This window comes from Cololabis saira, chromosome 16, assembly GCF_033807715.1.
Source record: "Cololabis saira isolate AMF1-May2022 chromosome 16, fColSai1.1, whole genome shotgun sequence".
NCBI lineage: Eukaryota > Metazoa > Chordata > Actinopteri > Beloniformes > Belonidae > Cololabis > Cololabis saira.
In genome coordinates, this window is record NC_084602.1 from 955,503 (window position 1) to 975,067 (window position 19,565).

The window sequence follows — 19,565 nt, forward strand, 5'->3', positions numbered from 1 at the left end:
GTTTTCTTTTCGTCTTTTCAACTGAACATGCAAACACATAAACTGACTTGGAGATTAACAGTTTTATGTCCTGGGCCCCAGCTCTGCTGCTCTTATTTCGAGCATCCTTTTCTACCCTTTTCTGGTGCCCAGATTTGTGGTTTTTGGGGGGCATGATAGCTTTCCACCATCTAGCTACTGGACATCTAGTCCAGCGGGTCCAGCTGTGCTCTCACGTTCGCGCAGCGCTGCTCACTCGCACAGAGCTGGGTGGACCAAACCATTTTTAAGAAGGGAAGAGGCAAAGGGAAATATCAAACTGATTTAAATTAGAGAATATTGTGTGACTGGTGGCTCTGTTTGAATTTGGATTCATTAGTATGAGTATATATTGTGTATTATGTATGCATAATCATTTTTTCATAGGTTACTGGGGGGGCATGTGTGGGCCCTTGTGGGCTGTGGGCCCTTATAATTGTCACCACCTTTCCCCCCTATACGACAGCGCTGCGTGTGGCCCGTCCACTCGTGTGACCCGTCACTCGTGTGGCCCGTCCACTCGTGTGGCCCGTCCACTCGTGTGGCCCGTCCACTCGTGTGACCCGTCACTCGTGTGGCCCGTCACTCGTGTGGCCCGTCCACTCGTGTGACCCGTCCACTCGTGTGACCCGTCACTCGTGTGGCCCGTCACTCGTGTGGCCCGTCCACTCGTGTGGCCCGTCACTCGTGTGGCCCGTCCACTCGTGTGGCCCGTCCACTCGTGTGACCCGTCACTCGTGTGGCCCGTCCACTCGTGTGGCCCGTCCACTCGTGTGGCCCGTCCACTCGTGTGACCCGTCACTCGTGTGGCCCGTCCACTCGTGTGGCCCGTCCACTCGTGTGGCCCGTCCACTCGTGTGGCCCGTCCACTCGTGTGGCCCGTCCACTCGTGTGACCCGTCACTCGTGTGGCCCGTCCACTCGTGTGGCCCGTCCACTCGTGTGGCCCGTCCACTCGTGTGGCCCGTCCACTCGTGTGACCCGTCACTCGTGTGGCCCGTCCACTCGTGTGGCCCGTCCACTCGTGTGGCCCGTCCACTCGTGTGGCCCGTCCACTCGTGTGGCCCGTCCACTCGTGTGGCCCGTCCACTCGTGTGACCCGTCACTCGTGTGGCCCGTCCACTCGTGTGGCCCGTCCACTCGTGTGACCCGTCACTCGTGTGGCCCGTCCACTCGTGTGGCCCGTCCACTCGTGTGACCCGTCACTCGTGTGGCCCGTCACTCGTGTGGCCCATCCACTCGTGTGGCCCGTCCACTCGTGTGACCCGTGCACTCGTGTGGCCCATCCACTCGTGTGGCCCGTCCACTCGTGTGACCCGTGCACTCGTGTGGCCCATCCACTCGTGTGACCCGTCCACTCGTGTGACCCGTGCACACGCTGACCCATCAACCACAGACAGACCACACATGCATCTCCTGATTGGATAACATGCATCACATCAGACACCCGTGCATCTCGGGCCTCAAAATGATTAAATACGGCCCTGTCAAAGTGCCAAGGTTATGACACTTTTTTGCAGACGCACGTTTATACTTTCCTTCTGCACACAGGACGTTATATTTTCCACTTCTCTGAGTCTCAGCAGATTTACCATGAACTCACATGAAGCCCTGGCCCTGCTGTGATTGGTTTGGTACATTTTGTAACAGCGTTTTAAGAGAAGCCGATCCAGTTCAATGAACCGGTGCAGCGTTTCCAGGCAGGTTAATTACCAGAACAGGGGACTACTGTAGGCGTGTGGCTCATGTTCAGCTCTGACAAGTCCTCTGTGGACCGGACCTGTCCCAGAGTCCCAGACTCCCAGAGTCCCGGTCCTGGTCCAGACTTGGATTGTGCCATGAGCCTAATGACCTCCAGAAGAACCTTTGACGTGGGACATGGTCAGTGTTGTGCAGGCCCGGCGTGGCCACACGGCCTGGAGTCAGTCCGTCTCTGGGGGACTTGTGGGGGAGTTCCAGCAGCAGCAGCACCAGAGCGGGGGGAAAGGATCAGCAAACGGGGCCAAACGTGTTCCTATCCGCGATGGTGCCGGTCCCTAGACGGCTCCAACGGTGTGTTCAGTGAGGAACCACTGGTGAAGCTGCAGCCCCGAGGGGGTCGTTGCTCACACCTGCTCCAACCTGGAGGACTGGCGCTCGCACGTCTGCTGGTTCTTCTCTGGAGAGCAGTGATGACCGCCCCCAGGTGGTCAGCTGACCCCCCCCCCCCAGGTGGTCAGCTGACCACCCCCCAAAATGTTGAAAGAGCCATATTGGACCAAAAACAAATATGTCTGGAGCCGCAAAAATTGAAAAGTCTTGTATCAGCCTTAGATTGAAGACAACACATGCTGCATGTTTCTATATTAGTCAGAACTGGGGGAAGATTTTTTTTTTCATTATGCACTTCGAGAAAAAAGTCGAAATGTTAAGAAAAAAGTCAAAATTTTGAGAAAAAAGTCGCAATGTCAAAATTAATGTTGAAGTACAATCTTGAGAAAAAAGTCGAAATGTCGAGAAAAAAGTCAAAATTTTGAGAAAAAAGTTGAAATGTCAAGATTAATGTTGAAGTACAATCTTGAGAAAAAAGCCGAAATGTTGAGAAAAAAGTCAAAATTTCGTGAAAAAAGTCGAAATGTTGAGAAAAAAGTTGAAATGTCGAGATTAATGTTGATTGACAATCCCGAGAAAAAAGTCGAAATGTCGAGAATAAAGTTGAAATTTCGAGAAAAAAGTCGAAATGTCGAGATTAAAAAAGGAAAAAGGAAGAAAAAATTTTAAAAAAGGAAAATTTTTAAAAAAAAAAAGGTCAAACATTTTTGAAAAAGCTCCAGTAGCCACTAGGGCGGCGCTAAAGAGCCGCGGGTTGCCGAGCCCTGCCCCAGGTGGTCAGCTGACCTACGTTAAGGGGGAGCCATGTTGTTTTCGTCCCCAGCGGCCCAGGAAACATCAGAACAGCTACGTCACAGATATCGAGGGGGGGGGATCTCTTAACAGGGAACGCTAAACACCACCCTTCACTTCTCGGGATGACCACATCCCTTTTTGGATGACATTAAATGCTGTAAAACTGCAGATGAAGGTTTTGGACAACCCATACCAAAAGTTTTGCTCAAGGGATAAGGACTAAAATGTGTTTTGGTTTAATTTAGCAAAGTGAATGGTAGTAAAGGCACGTCGCTTCAGGGTGAGAACACGCCGTTGCGTTCGCGCCTACGCCGTCCTGTCAACACCAGTAAGAAAAACTTTATTTTTTTATTATTTACAAGTCCATCATTTACAAAGAAGCGATGAGGTATGACGTTAAAAAGTCAACGTAGTCAAATGTGATGCTTTATTGAAAGTGTACAGAACAAAATGGCAGCTGGTTACCGAGCACCTTGGGAGGCGCACGTTAGCAAACAAGAGTTTACAGCAACCTCAGGGGAAAGAAACCCAAAACAGGAAAACATAAATGTCTTTGAAATAACTGGTCACCTGGGAGGGTTAACCAGGTGGCTACAGGTGTGGCAGCACCTCCGGCCACTAGGGGGCATCACTGGTCCTCTTCATCACCGATGACCGCTGGAGCAACGCCAGTCAGAGCAGGGGAGAAAACACTGGCCACGGTTACAGGATGTTCTTTAATTCAGAATACATTATTCTGAATTAAATCATTCAGAATTAAAGTATTTTCCTTCGAGTTTTCATGGAAATAGTAATTCTGAATTGAGGTTTACATGAAAAAAATGTTTTATAGGTTTTATCCAATTCCTCTTAAGGTCTGGGGGTTGGGAAGGTTCTGATTGGATAGGGGGGGGACCGGAAGTTAAACTACCGGAGGAAAAACAAACTTAGCCACTACAACTTTGAAAAGCTCACAATTTTGATGTTTCCTGTTTCCATCTGTTCTTTTAATGATTTCTATTTATTAAATAAATGGTCTCTGCTCTTGACCAGCGTTTACTGCGTGCTGCCATCTTGAAACTTTGTTTGGAAAACCAGCCCAGCGTGGAATATAAGCGTCATCGAGACAGACGGGCGAGGGAACGAGCAGCGCAGAAATACCGGCGGTGCGTCCGAAATGCCATACTAAAAAGTATATACTAAGAAGTATACTTAAATTCGGTACACTTTTGAGTAAATATCAGTAGTGTGCATTAATTCGGACGTACTATTAAGAGCGCACACGTCACTTCCTGCCGTAGGGAGGGGGGGGGGTTGTTACCATGGTAACCTGTCACAGCAGTAGCAGCTGTTACCATGGTAACAGCTGCTGCAGCAGCACCGCTCTTTCCCGTTTATTTTGGCCGAAACAAGATGAGATTATATAATATTATTATATACGAATATTATTATACTTATGACATATACGTATCACTTAGCAACCAAACGCCGCTGCATTGCATTGTGGGAAGTTTGTAAATAAATAGCCAATCAATTAACTCAGTTCCTTTAACAACATTCATTAAGTAAATAACAAGGTTTTTTGAACATTTCACATGTATTTTTCAAAGACACAAAATAATGTATTTTATGACTATGTAAACATTTGCTCTTTGACTTACTTAACTTTGACCAGGGAAAGCTGCACTTGCATGAGAGCGCCCTCTATTGGTGGAAAACACTGAAAACGGTCAAGCCCTGGATTTAATGAGTTCATTAATTCAAGTAAACTAGATATGTACTTCCATCAAATGTATTTAGTGTAAACATATCTGCCATATTTCAAGTGAACAATAAGAAATGAGCATTCTTGAAAATGAAATGATTCAGCAGCTTATTCAGTCTGGAATCTGGATAGGATAACTTAAATTTTTTTTTTTTTTTTTTTTTTTAATTAATCGATTCCAAATCGTCACGTGACGCATCGCGATGCATCGACACATCGATGAATTGCACCCACCTCTATTTCATAATATTCACTCAGTGAATGTACATAATCCCTTTTTTGTCCGTTGTTCGCGAAGAATCGTGCCGGAGTAAAGGCTGTTAGGTTACGCCGTAGGCTACGTAACCTACGCCGTAGGCTATGTAAGCTACGCCGTAGGCTACGTAACCTACGCCGTAGGCTCTGCATAGTTTTGACACGCCGACCGAGGGAAAAAAACATTTGCAGACTCGTCTCAGATTGTGACCAAGGGAGCAAGCATTTTTTTGTGGGAAATAGAGAGAAATAATCCTGTGACTCGTCAGATTTGTTTTGGATGTTTATGATATAATAGTTTTCAGAAACCACAAAGCTGTTATCTGGGTAATTTAAACACTTTCAGATAAAGCTGAAGTGAAGATAGCGGAGCTGTTTTATGGTTCCGCGTTAAATCGACGCAGAGCCTACGGCGTAGGTTACGCGGCGACGCGCACCGTACCCTACGCCGTAGGCTCTGCGTCGATTTAACGCGGACCCATAAACTCCGGAGCCGGCAGGCAGAAATCTCTAAATTTTCAGAGCAAATTTCTTAACAGGCGTAGCTACAACTGTTAGATTTCATCTATTAAACCAACATCTTCCTAAATGATTTATTTCAGCCAGCGTAATTCTCAACGGAGCTGCAGGTTTCTCTCCCGGGGCTGACGGCGTGGGTCGACCCAGCGATCACGTCTGTCCCCCCGGCTGTGAGCTGCTGCTGCTCCCCGGGGCCGGCGGCTCTTCTCATCTCCGAAAACGTAGAGTCAAATTTCGTAACAGGCGTTATTTGGATAAACTGAGCCCAGGTTGGGGATCTTAACGGTTACTTTTACGCCTGAAAAAATATTAAAACTTAATAAAGTGCCATATTAACAGCGCTACAGCTGAAATTAAAACAGCTTTTGGCTCTCAGCTTCCTGATCAGGGTAGGGATGGAAAGGAGGGGGAGGAGAAATGGGACAGGCACCTGGGCCAAGGGCCCTAGATTTCAAGTGCCCTAAAATCTCCCCCTTCTTTTTTAGGGGGTAGGGAAGAAAAGAAGGGCGAGTGAAGAAAAGAAGGGCGAGTGAAGGAGAATTGGGATTGGGCCTAAAAAAAAACTCCGGAATGAGTATGGATAGTACATACTATCGAGTACATTCTAGTGTTTCGGACACACTAAAAAATCTCGCACACTCATTTTGCATACTCATTAGGGTGGAAGTGTGTGATTTCGGACGCAGCCAGGAATTAATTTAAAGCGGAATGAGTGTATACATTAGGGCTGGGCGATATATCGAGTATAGGCGATGTATCTCGGCTTCTACTCTGTGCGATGTACAAAATGACTCTATCGTGAATATTCGAATATACATTTACTTTTAGCCGCGGGCGTTAAATTACAGGCTTTTCTCACTCTCTCGTCTCGTCTCTCCTTCTCTGAGACATAAAACAAGCGCACCCTGTTAGATACACCAGTCACGTGTTGTCGTGTGTGCATTATCATTGGCCCCCGACCAGCTGCTGGTGTCGGCGCTGCTGTCCGGGACCGCCGCTCACTTCCACCCCGCTTTAACTTTCCCAAACTCGCCTGTTTGCGCCCTGAGCTCATCTGCGCGGTTGCTACGCGCGACGGACTCTTTTCAAAGCTAACTGGTTCAGTAAAGACGGGAGGGGATGTTTTCTCGTCGCACACGGCTCTCCGGAAAGCAGAGGAGCCGCTCAGTGCAACACGCGCAGCCGAGCCTTTAGGCTGATTTATGGTTCCGCGTTACACCAACGCAGAACCTACGGCATAAGTGCGCTTCGCCGCGTACCCTACGCCGTAGGTTCTGCGTCGATTTAACGCGGGACCATAATTCAGGCCTTTCTCTTCCAGAACTGAGAAACATCACCTAGTGTTGCTTAAATGTGGCCACATGAAATCAATCACTATCATCGAAACAAAGTCAAACAAGACTATATGACGTCATATTTTTAAAAGTGAAAGTGATGCAAATTAGAGGAGGAGAGGATGAAACAGGTAGAACCAGCTCATCCTGATAAAACCAGGTAAAACCACGTCATCCTGGTAAAACCAGGTAAAACCAGGTGAAACCTGGTCATCCAGGTAAAACCAGGACCAGAACATGTTCTTAGCAGATGTTCTTCAGACGAGGAGTCAGACAGATGCAACGTGCACTTTCTGTTTTGAAATGACACTTTTTATGTTTATGCCACTCACTGCTTAGTAACTGTTTAATAAATACAGTTTTGGTAAATTTGACTTATTTGAAAGTTTAAAATGAGCATATATTAATGCAGTATGAACAAGAATGTCTTAATGTAGACATATAGAATTATCATACTGGTGTGATCGTATGCATCAAAGTTTTAATTCAAGGCTAAGGCAAAATATCGAGATATATATCTTGTATCGTGACATGGCCTAAAAATATCGAGATATTAACAAAAGGCCATATCGCCCAGCCCTAGTATACATGATCACGGAATGATTCTTTTCGGATTTAAAATCGGAATAAACCAGCCACTTACTTCGGAATTAAGTTTAAATCGGAATGGCCATTTTCATTCGGAATTAGGTGTTTACATGGTAATTTTTACTCATTTTAAATCAGACTTTTAATTCTGAATTGAACTTCCCATGTAAACGCACTGACTTTTATCTATCGTTTTATCCACTGCTCTGACGCCAGTTTCATAGGAGCGTTAAATAAAAGCAACTCAGATGAATTTACTGCCAGTCACGTTCAGGGGCGGGACTTCTCCCAGAAATGGGCGGGGCATCGTGCACATACAAAGCAGCTACTCAGGTGTGCTGCTGTGATTGGCAGGTAAAGCTGTGATTGGCAGGTAAAGCTGTGATTGGCAGGTAAAGCTGTGGGTGGAGCTCAGGATTCATCTGATCAGGGTCTGTGATGTCACAAAGTCCCAAAGACCAGAAGTGTTTTCAGACCTGGATCTGAATCAGAAACAGATCTTCTTTTGTCCCTTTAACGTCCGTAAATCCCTTCCAGTAACCCTGATAGTCAAGGCTGTCCCCTCACGTGACGTTTGTTTTTACAACCTTCACATCTCCGTGCACCGCACGCCTCACGCCACGCCACGCCACCTGGACATTTGGAGGGTCGCACTTTCACGGAGATTTTCGGGGTTTGCGTTGGAATAAATGGACTTCCGTGTAAATCCAGGGTTCCTACACATTTTTAAGGTCAAATTCAAGCACTTTCAAGGGTCATTTTCAAAATCTTCAAGCACTTTATTAGTCCATGGGCCAGAGCCCAAAATTTCACTGGTCAGCACCACTCAAGGTGACCAAACTTGCTTATAATTTTTGAGAAGATCCATGTCTGTAGATGATATTCTGGTATAATAACCTTCCTGATTGGCAGCTGGATCATAGTTATCAGCTCATGAAGTTACCACCCCCTTCAGAAAATTACATTTTCGATGCTGCTGCATATTCTGGTTTAGACTCATGTACAGGATATCTATCAATGTTTCACTATATTGTCTTTGGTATCATTTTAAAGGGGACCTTTTAAGCATTCAATGAAGCTAATATGTGAATCTTTCTGACCAACATAGAGGTCACTGCAGCTCTTTAAACTATAAACACCCATTTTTACACAATTTCCACCTAAATGATATACTATCTTTTAGCCCTGTGTCATCTAGGAACAACAGAGACACAAAATACAAAAACTGGAATACTCACAGGACCATAAGGATTCAGGAAATGTATAATATACCCCATACTATATCATTGTTACAGGTCATTGTGAGCCTTAAACTAGAAGAGCATCATTAGGCTCCTATGAAACTATAACAGACACTAATGTCACAAACTGGTCTTTATCTGCAAATACACGACATAAAGGACATAACAATGAGATAAAGAACCAGCTTAGTTTTAGAAACATTAGAGACACAAAATACAAAAACTGGAATACTCACAGGACCATAAGGATTCAGGAAATGTACAATACACCCAATTTAGAATCATCAATGAACCTGAAGGGGCTGGTAACTTCATGAGCTGATAACTCTGATCCAGCTGCCACTCAGGAAGGTTATCATACCAGAATATCATCTACAGACATGGAGATTTTCAAAAATCATAAGTTTGGTTACCTTGAGTGGTGCTGACATCTGGTCTGGAACATGGACTATATCGCTGGGGTAAAATATCTACAGGAATGTATATACTCATTATTTTTTTCCGCTTTTTATCACAATTATGTACATTGTATCGTGCTGTAAACATCTAGTCATGTTTCATCTTACTGATTTTATTTCTCCTTGTAATAACTAAACTATACAGTCTGATCCCAATTTAGTGAAAGACAGAGTTGTAATTTCAAGAACTTTAACTAAAATTCCAGCACTTTTCAGGATTCAAGCACCTGAGGAACCTGCAACACGCACGCGCCTGGAACCTGCAACTCGCACGCGCCTGGAACCTGCAACTCGCACGCGCCTGAAACACGCGGTGATGTGAGCACGTGCACAACGGGGACGTCACCCCCGCGGGTTAGATTCTGGTTCTGTTCGATTCCGGCCCAGTGGCGGCTCCGCCGGACCCGTTACCGAGCTACCCGTTCCGCCGGTCCGGTTCCGCTCCTGAATGGACTGGGCAGGGCCCGGATTCGTGTGTGCCGCCATTACCGCCAAACCCCGACGCACGTCCCGGCCCGGCAAGGAGCAGAACCGGGCCCGCCTGAGGCGGAGCGAGTCCCGCCGCGCTGCTCCCGCGCTGCTCCCGCGATCCCCGGGGGTCGGGCAGAGCCCCGGACCAGCCCCGGGCCCCCCGTGCCTCCTCCCGCGGGGACCAACACCCCGGCCCGTCCGGACCGGCCGCTCCAGTCTCGGGTAAGATGGCGGCTCTTCTGCGCCTGCGCAGTAGAGGAGCCGCAGCGGTGACGTCACCACCAGTCCGCGTGCTGGTTTTCCTCCTCGCGTGCTGGAACACAAACACGAACCCGCGGTCCGGACGGAGCAGGAGCTGACCCGGTCCAGGAGGAACTAAGGTAATGTGGGGAGTGCTGGTTCTGGGCGGGATGGGTCGGTGCTGGTCGGGGGTCGGTGTTGGTGCTGGTGCTGGTGCTGGTCCACTGAGGCCTGCTGAAGCTGCTGCTGCTGCCTGCATGTTTCCCTGCACGGTACCGGTACCGGCCTCGTCCGAACCGGGCCGGCTGCATGCAGAGCAGAGCTACACCACCTTCATCCTGCAGGATCCGGCCCAGCTGGCCCAGTCAGAACCGGTTCTGGCCAGTCAGAGCCGGTTCTGACTGGCCCAGAACCGGTTCTGGCTGTGGTTGAAGGCCTGTGCAGCAGGCAGAGCTCTAGTTGGGTCAGCTGGTTCTGGTGGGAACATGTCGGACCCAAACACGATGCTAGGTTGCAGTTAGTGACAGTGTAATTACTGAAACAGTTTAATTATTGTTGGTGGTTCCTCGCCCTCCCATAAAAAGGGTTTAATTGGGTTAAAGTGAAAAGCTGTACCCGGTGTAATCCTGATTTACCTCAGGACTCAGTGTGGGGCTGGATCCCGGGGTACTGATGGAGAACATGGTGAGGACTCGTCCATAGGGCTCGGTCGTCTTGACGTCATCACCTGGCGGAGCCGCCATGTTGGAAGCTTAGCTTAAACTTAGCTGCAGTGTTGCCAACTTAGCGACTTTGTCGCTAGATTTAGCGACTTTTCCAACCCCTATAGCGACTTTTTTTCAAAAAAGCGATTGCGACAAATCTAGCGACTTTTTCTGGTGTTATTGGAGACTTATCTGGTGGGCAGAGCAGAGCAGAGAGGAGACCCTCGCCACTCCGCGTCCAGACTGCAAATGAAATGCGCTTGCGCAAAGCCGCCGCTGGCTTGCAGAGCGGGATGTAAATGTAAACGTTTCTTTTTTCTTTTGGGTCACTTTGCCGGTCCCAAGCCCGGATAAAGGAGGAGGGTTGGTTGTAGAGCTAGCAATTTCACCCTACATAACAATCTTTTGATTAAATTTGCTGTTATTACATTTAACAATACAGGACAAAACTGATGTGTGTAATGTGGATCTAGACAAAGCATTAAAATCATTAAATGTTGTTAATGTTGAAATAATTTTTGTACATTTGTAGTTCTAAACATATTTAGGGTGTTTTTTACTCACTTTTGTCTCTCCCACGACATTATTCCTCTCTCCTACAGCGTCCATTACAGTTATATGCAAATTGCCAATTATGCAAATTAGCCGATGACGTCATTTAGCGACTTCTGGCGACTTTTGGGACAGCCAATAGCTACTTTCCTTACTGAGGAGTTGGCAACACTGCTTAGCTGCTCTTCGGACCACTGCGCACTGTGTACAGACGTGCTCCCTCTTCGTTGTGTTTCACACCGTGTCATAACTGCATGAGATGTGAGCGAGCGTCAGCGACAAAAACAATTCCATTGCTTTATTTTCTATTGGACTGTCCAAACTGGCTGCGAGCGACGCAGCGTGACGCAGCGCACCGTTTTGAGCTGGACTTTTGTCGGACACCCTGCTTCTATTTTCTTCCTGTCGCGAGCGTTGAAAGCCGCTTGAAAGCGCTGTAGGAAACAGTCATTTCAATACAAGAACCTCAATAAAGTGGCAGCTGGCTGGAGGGAGATCGCCAGGGAGCTGGAAGATTCTGATAAGATAATATATAATAATGAAATATTTCTTTCTGCCACTTTATTGAGGTTTTTGTAGTGAAATGAGGCGGAATCATAGAGATAACTTCTCATTTCAACTTACTGGATCAGCCGTTCCCCATCATGACCGTTTCCTACAGCGCTTTCAACCGGCTTTCAATGCGAGCGACAGGAAGAAAATAGAAGAACATTTAAATATCACAATATCAAGCTTGTTTTCTATATAATAACGTGGGGGGCCCATAACGCGTTCAGTGTGGACAAAGAGCGTCTGATGCCACGCAGTGCGACGCAATAGTCGGACGCTCGCGTGCAGTTAGGACAGGCTGTGACTTGTAATCGTTACTTTCCGTTATTCTGTAACCATGGTAACCTGTTGCTGTGTTGTAGCTGCAGCAGCTCCACACATAACAGACGTGGGGAGAAGATCGCTAATGGTTTAACTTTTCACCGCTTTCCTGCTCGGAGGCAGAACCACAGAGGCCGAGTATCTGAGATAGTGAAGAGTCGTCGGCTCGGATCGCGACTGTAAGACGACCAAACATAACCTTCCACAATAAACCACAAACAAACACTCACACAGATCGGGGTCGGATCATTCACACAGGTTTTATTCCCCACTTCTCCAGCTAAACGCAGTTACTGGCCAGCTCTCTGCGGTGCGATTAACCCCAATCCTCAGATAAAAGTAGATTATTGAGGAAAAAATATTAACTCTATTTGTAGCTGCAGAGGAAAAAAATAATCTCACGAGGAAAACAAAAATATTGCTCATGGAGCCTCTTCCACATAATATAGCAGTCAAAAGAAAAAAGTAAGAGTAATACAAAACATGTACTGTATGTTGTACTATTATACAAATTTATTGAAACACATGGCGAGTCAAACATTTACCAAAGCAGCTGCCAAACACTCCTAAACAAGGTAGCCTAAGACGGGGGTTGTGCAGGACTGCAGCAGTAAATCCTCCTCGGAGCTCCACTCTTTAGTAGGGATTTCACATGGATCCAAACCGTTAATAATCATTATTTTCTCCATATAACGCTCCCTGGCTTCCTTGTTTAAGGTATCCTGGTATATTCCAGTTGCTTTCCGGTATTTTAACTATTTTTTTTTTGCTTTCCTGCTGTTCACTTGGTGCTACTACATTGCTACTACACTGCTGTTTGTTTACACTCACGAAACTGCCAACATGGCCGCCGTGTCCCAGAATGCAACTTGGCGACCAAGCCCTATGGTTCATGACCCGCACCAACTGTACGAACTTCGGACTGGGGTTGCGTCCCAGCTGTCGTTGACAACATGACTCCATAGCAATGCTGTTGGTGGTATTCATGAAGCGGTCACCGGGCTTCCACTGATGTTCAAGCTACTAGAGTAGGACTAACCGTGAATAAAACGGGACGCAGCAGTAACTCCAGCTGAATGTTTGTTTCTTCTGTTGATGGGCGTAGCAGCCATGATGGAGTCTGAAGGTGGGGGTAATGCTTCTCTGGTCTTTGGAGCAGGAAGTCTGACCTCAGGTGGTCTTCCAGGTGAAACTAGTTGAAGTACAGATGGTTAAATGGGTCCATGGTGGAGCCTGTTGTCATGGGAACCGCAGCACTTCAACTTGGTTCAGAAACGGGAAGCGCAGAACGCAGGCCTGCACAGATTCACGGTGAAGGGAGCAGTGAAAGTTTGGAGTTCCCTGGTTGACGCTTCCATGTAGGAACCCTACATAGGAACCTCTACTGAAGCCTGATGTTCACCTGTCCAGGAGTGTCATGCATGTTGGGTTGATGCGGACTACAACACATTTGTACTACTACAGTACTACTCCCGTACAACGCTGTACTACTCCCGTACAACGCTGTACTACTTTCGTACAACTCCCGTACGACGAGGCCGCACTACTCCCGGACGATGACGCCGTACAATCCCATGTTACTACCGTACGACTCCCGTACTACTGCCATATGAAGCCGTACTACTTCCACGTGACGCTGTACTAGTTCCGTATCCTCCTGAGACCCCGGCTTTTGTTTGATGTGCATTTTTTATGTCTCCTTACTATTTGAGATCAGTAGGACCTAATTTTTGTTGAAATTAAATTTTTGCTTTCTATGTGCTGTTGAACTATGTCAAATCCAATGGCCTCACATGAGGACAATGGGTTTATTTTTCTCTATTTCCCTTTCTTGGTCCTGCCCTGCATCCTTGCACATCCTGGTCAGGTTCTAATAATAAAAATATGATACATTTTATTTGCAATATACTCAGCATTTTGAATGAAATAAAGTGCTACAGAGTAAAAACATGGGTATTAGGTTATATCTCTATATCATTTTATATTTATATATCATTTTCAATTGTTTTCTTTCCTATTACAAGGAAATAAAAACTTGCTCCAATGGCCAAATGGATATCTAAAAACAAGTATTTTAAGTGTAATGAGACTTATTTTGACTAGAAATTGGACATTTGGGCAAGAAATAAAGACAAATGTTCTTGGAAAGAATTTACGTGTTTGCAGTGAAGATAGACCTGATGTCCTCAAACGAGTACTTCATGTTTACAGACCTTGTAGCTTGCTAATATTACTCAAATATATCAAAAACGCATGCCATGTGAAGCTGCAGACGTTGTTGTGCATAAATATATTAGTTTCAATCATAAAATTAGGTTAGGATTTTTACCTTGTCCATATTTCTGTCGGGAGCTGCCATAGAAGACCTTCATTGAGATCCCAGCCATCTTGTTTTTTCCCAAATTAGTGTAATTTCATTATGAGACCACTAAATGGTGCAGGCGGGGGTCCCAGATGAGGACAATGGGTCAATGTTCGTACAAATGAAGTATCATGGCGCAGAATAGCAGAAATGTAATGTCCTCATAGGAGAACGCAGGGTCTCAGGAGGGTATGACGAGGCTGTACTACTGCCGTATGACTCCCGTCAGAATGTTCTTTTAACAAGAATAGAATACTTTATTGTCAATGTACCTGGGTACAGTGAGATTGAAAGTCTGCAGGTTCAGCAGGTAACCAGACCGTAAACCACCAATGACATAGATGTGCAGATTCATCGCATAAACGAACAAATGAGGGAAGTGAAATGAGCTAAACTAGAATTCACTGAGTGATTTGTTTCTGACATGTTGTTTTAAGCTAAAATCACTAAACGCCATCTTTAGAAAACCTGTGTAGATGGAAATAAAACTTTATGGGTCTTGTGTTTCAGATGCTACCTTGAACGGTTGTGCAGATCCATGAAAGGCAGGACCCCCCTGGGACCTGTTCATGGCCTCAACAAACACTCAACACGGTATGGTGATTCTGAAAGAAGGGGCGTCCGCCCTCGCAGCAGCACCTGCAGTCAATCATCCACCGGGAGCCTTCGCACCTCCAAGACCAGGCAGGGTGAGAACCCCTGGGATGGATCCACACACCTGCATTCCCAGCGAGGAAGCAGATTTTAGGACTAAAGAGGCCACAATGAAGACTGGTGGACTAAAGCATCCCAAAAGTTCGAAGATGGCCTCGGACAACCTGCCTCCTGACAGTGTCTGTAAAGGCGTCACGGTGACTCTGGACAACAACAGCATGTGGAGGGAGTTTTTCAGCTGCAGAACAGAGATGATTGTGACTAAAGAAGGCAGCAGGATGTTCCCTTACTGCCGCTTCCACATCTCCGGCCTTCAACCGTCGAAGAAGTACAGCCTCTTCATGGACATCCAGCCCTTAGACAACAGTCAGTACAGGTGGACCGGAGAGAGCTGGGAAGTTTCCAGAAAAGGAGAGCCTCACATAAAAAGTCGACCATTTGCCCACCCAGATTCTTCAGCGGCCGGTCAGCACTGGATGCAGAGTCCGGTGTCGTTTTACAGACTGAAGCTCACAAACACCGTGAGCGACCAGGAGGGGAACACCGTCCTGCATCCAATGCATCGGTATTTACCGCGACTGCACGTGGTCCAGACGGACAAGGCTGCGGAAATCGTCCGACTGAATGGTCCTAATGTTCTCACGTTCACGTTCCCCCAGACCGAGTTCATAGCAGTCACTGCTTACCAGAACCCACAGCTGGCTCAGCTGAAGATCAATTACAACCCATTCGCTTACAACCCATTTGCTAAAGGACTGAATGACAGCGGATCCAGTTTACGGGGCCGGAAACTGAAACTTAATTCCAGAAAAGACTTGAACAAAGACGGGGGTAGTGCAACCGTCGAGCAGCATCCTGTGAAGCAAAACTTAAAGTCTTTACTTTCAAACCATAAACCGAGATGTTCAAAAGCAGGGAACTCCAAACCCCCAGTTCCAGAACCCCTCCAGAAAAGTTCCTCATCAAACAATGATCGGACGGCTACCAAGGTCCCTGGGGAGAGTCCACGGTAAGACTTTTACTTTAGTGCTCAGAAGTGGTGTTTTTAGTTGTGAAATGTCCAGTTTACAGGAGTTAAAACCATAAATTATACATTCCCCCAAATCCTTAAAACATTTGGTTTCCAGGAAGAATGTTTAAAAGGACCGTAAAGTGTTCTTTCAGTTCAGTCCTGTAAAGCTAGTCAACATTGCCAAGTTTGAGCGGTTATATAGAAGGCTTGTGCATCATGGGAGGTCCCACATCTGTCTGGGCCTGTAATCATATATTTAAAGGAATCGTCCAGCTGTATCACAGCTGATAGAGGGGGTATCTGCATCCGGAACATTAACTGGGAGCTGGTTCCACCAGAACCAGGAACCTGATAACTGATGGTACCTGGTTCCCCCAGAACCAGGAACCTGATAACTGATGGTACCTGGTTCCCCCAGAACCAGGTACCTGATAACTGAAGGCTCTGCCTCCTATTTGACTGTTGGAATCTCTGGAAACCACAAGAAAGCCTGCACAGGTCTGTTAGCATAGTTTGGATCCTCATCAAAAATAACTCAATCTCTTCACTTTGCTACAAAATAACAAAGAAATACCGTCAAGTGTAAGATGGTCTATTAGATGTTCTATTTCTGAAGTGCTCAGGTCCAAAGACGATAAGCTCAGTCTGACCCGAGTGTAGTAGCAATCTAACTATGCTCTCCATAGTATCGTGTTTAGTAATCATAGCTAATGAAACGATGAATAAAGGGAAAAGTAATTATCCAAGTAGAGAACTCTGTGGAACACCCTTGTCAACTTTTTTTTTTTTATTAAAATAAAAAAAATAATAATAATTTCTGTCTTCTGTTAGTAAAATTAACAAAAGAAATGTTCACTTCAAAGTATGAATGATGTTCTGTTAGGTCTTTATTCAGAACTCAGAACTTAATACAAAACTAAAAAGCAAAAGCAATATGAGCTAGCTTTGCCAGCCGCCAATCAGAAGACCACGCCCCTAAGTGCATATATTAGTGGGTTATCCACCACGGCTGGGGAAGTATGTAAAAATCCAGCTGTGGTGGATGTGAGATGTAAAGTTGGACCCTAGCGGTGTCTGGATCCAGACCCTCGCTCTGCTGTTACATCTCTCCACATTTCCAGTTCACACAGTGCTTATGTTACAACCTCCCAAGATGCACTGGGGCTGTAACAGCAACAGAACAACACTCTACTGCTCTCCACCTCTGTGCTTGTGTCAGGAACCAGCCACCAAGGGTTCCTTCTCCAGCAACTCCCAGTTCGGAGATGAAAGCCTGTTGATTGAGGACTTTATCCAGAGTCCCTCAAAATTCAGCTGCAGCCTGGACGTCTGTCGTCCTCTTGGTTCCAGCCACTACTGCGTTGAAAAAACAGGGTGATGGCCTAGGATGAAAGTGGCACTCTTAAGCCTGAATTATGGTTCTGGGTTAAGCCGTCGCCGTGACGCCGTCGTGAACCCTTCGGACTTCTCCGTCACTCCATTTCTCCGCGGTGCAATACCCCCCCAGAGCGCTATTTGATACTTTGTTTAGCTTCTGGTTTTTCCGGTCACAGTGAATCAAAGAGATAAGGAAAACTATTGTGCAAAAAACCAAAACAACCCCCCCAAAAAAAATCACACTCATACGAAGAAAAGAGCGCTGAAAGTTCACGACTGCTTCACGAACCGGAAACGGAAATGCGTTGGTACCAAGTAAACCAATCACAGCCCTCTCGGTCTGCGTTGGGTTGTAGTTCCATTTTTTTGGGCGGTGCAGGTCAGGCTACGGCGTAGGCTACGGAGAGACACCCGCATAGCCACGTACGCTACGGAGTAGGTTTAACGCAGAACCATAATTCAGCCTTAAGTGGGGGAACTGTGCTTGGGTCTTTGAGATCAGTGACCACTCACTGACGCTCCATGTTGTGTTGAAATCTGTGATATTGATTAATCACTTTTACTGTGTGACCAGTTAACTAGGGCTGCAACTAACGACTATTTTAATCGTCGACTAGTCACCGACTATTGAAACGATTAGTCGACTAATCGGATAATTAGTAATTTTTTCTTAAATTGAGTATGTTGCTTTATCTGGCAAATGATGATAAACATGAGAAAGATGGCTACTTCAATGAAAAATACAGGACTGTCTCAGAAAATTAGAATATTGTGATAAAGTTATTTATTTTCTGTAATGCTATTTAAAAAAAAACAAAATACATACATTCTGGATTCATTACAAATCAACTGAAATATTGCAAGCCTTTTATTATTTTAATATTGCTGATTATGGTTTACAGTTTAAGATTAAGATTCCCAGAATATTCTTATTTTTTGAGATAGGATATTTGAGTTTTCTTAAGCTGTAAGCCATGATCAGCAATATTAAAATAATAAAAGGCTTGCAATATTTCAGTTGATTTGTAATGAATCCAGAATGTATGACATTTTTGCATTACAGAAAATAAAGGACTTTATCACAATATTCAAATTTTCTGAGACAGTCCTGTAGATATTTTATTCAACTTTGCCGCTGTTCATACAAAAAGTAAATAAAATGTCCTATGTAAAACCAAGGACAGGCACAGTGATCAGTCAGTATACACATAAATCCACAAATAAACAAACCTCTGTCCATTATTTTTTAAGGACAGGCAATTGTGTTATATAAAAAATGAATAATAAAATAAAATAAAATGTCCATCAAGTGGGTGAAATAGGTTCTGGATGGCAGGAGGTATCTGGGTTGAACTGGTGCATCATTTGTTGAAACTGTCACCATCAACCATGGAGAGCTGCTCATATCACAGATCAGCATCTGCAGTATTGATCAGTGAGGGCAGTCGTCTGTTGCAGGAACACGTCTGCTTCTTTTGCAGAAAGGGATCCATGGTGGCTCTTCTCTGGACTGCATGCATTTAATTTAAAATACTTTTGTCAGGCACAGTCAGGCATAACGTCAAAGCTTTCTTTTAAAGCCAAAATACGCTTAATGTCTTACCAAGGTGAGTCCGTTTCGTTCAACTGTCCGACGTGCTTTCTCTTCAAATGCATCGTGCATTACCGACGTGCTCCCGTGATAAGCAAGGTCTGCTTTGCAAACCTTGCAAGTCATCATTTTATTCGCCGTATCCAGGCTAAAAGGCTCCCTAACTTTTGAAGTTTTATTACGCGCAGCTGCCGTACAGGACGCCGTCATTTTTTACCCGCTACCGCTCGGCAGAGACTGTTTTGAAGTGAGACGCCTCACTCCGTTGGAAAATCACGTCTGGCGACAATTGTCGACAATGGAATTCATTGTCGACAATTTTGATTATCATTTTTTGTTGACAACATCGACGAATCGTTGCAGCCCTACAGTTAACATTTAGAAGTTCAGGTTTGAACTGCCAAGTTGAATGTTTCTGCAGTGGAAGTCGGAGGATGGGATCCCACCTGCTGTTTTATGAAGCCCTGCTTTAAATAACAGTGGTTGGATGTATTTACTGGATCTGCTGCGGGGGACCAACCCGCAGACATAAACCAGTGGGCGTGTTTTCAGCAGGGACTGTGCTGGTTGGCCAGCTGTGTTATGCCAGCCTGTAATGGCACTTTTACACTAGTACCTAAACAGCCCGACTCGACTCGTCTTGCCCTCGTTTCTTTTCAACACCCAGATCAGACGTAGGAGGTTGGAGTG

The 19,565-nt window shown here is 45.7% G+C and overlaps 1 protein-coding gene across 1 annotated transcript in view; it reads left to right on the forward strand.

Moving 5' to 3' along the window:
* The first annotated feature begins 9,687 nt into the window (after positions 1 to 9,687).
* mgaa (MAX dimerization protein MGA a) overlaps positions 9,688 to 19,565 on the forward strand; it is a 92,806-nt gene continuing 82,928 nt past the window's right edge. The window contains exons 1-2 of the mRNA XM_061744462.1: positions 9,688 to 9,893; positions 14,752 to 15,904. Of these exons, the coding sequence (XP_061600446.1) occupies positions 14,811 to 15,904 (1,094 nt within the window). The 5' untranslated portion in view covers positions 9,688 to 9,893; positions 14,752 to 14,810. The remainder of the gene's footprint in view (positions 9,894 to 14,751; positions 15,905 to 19,565) is intronic.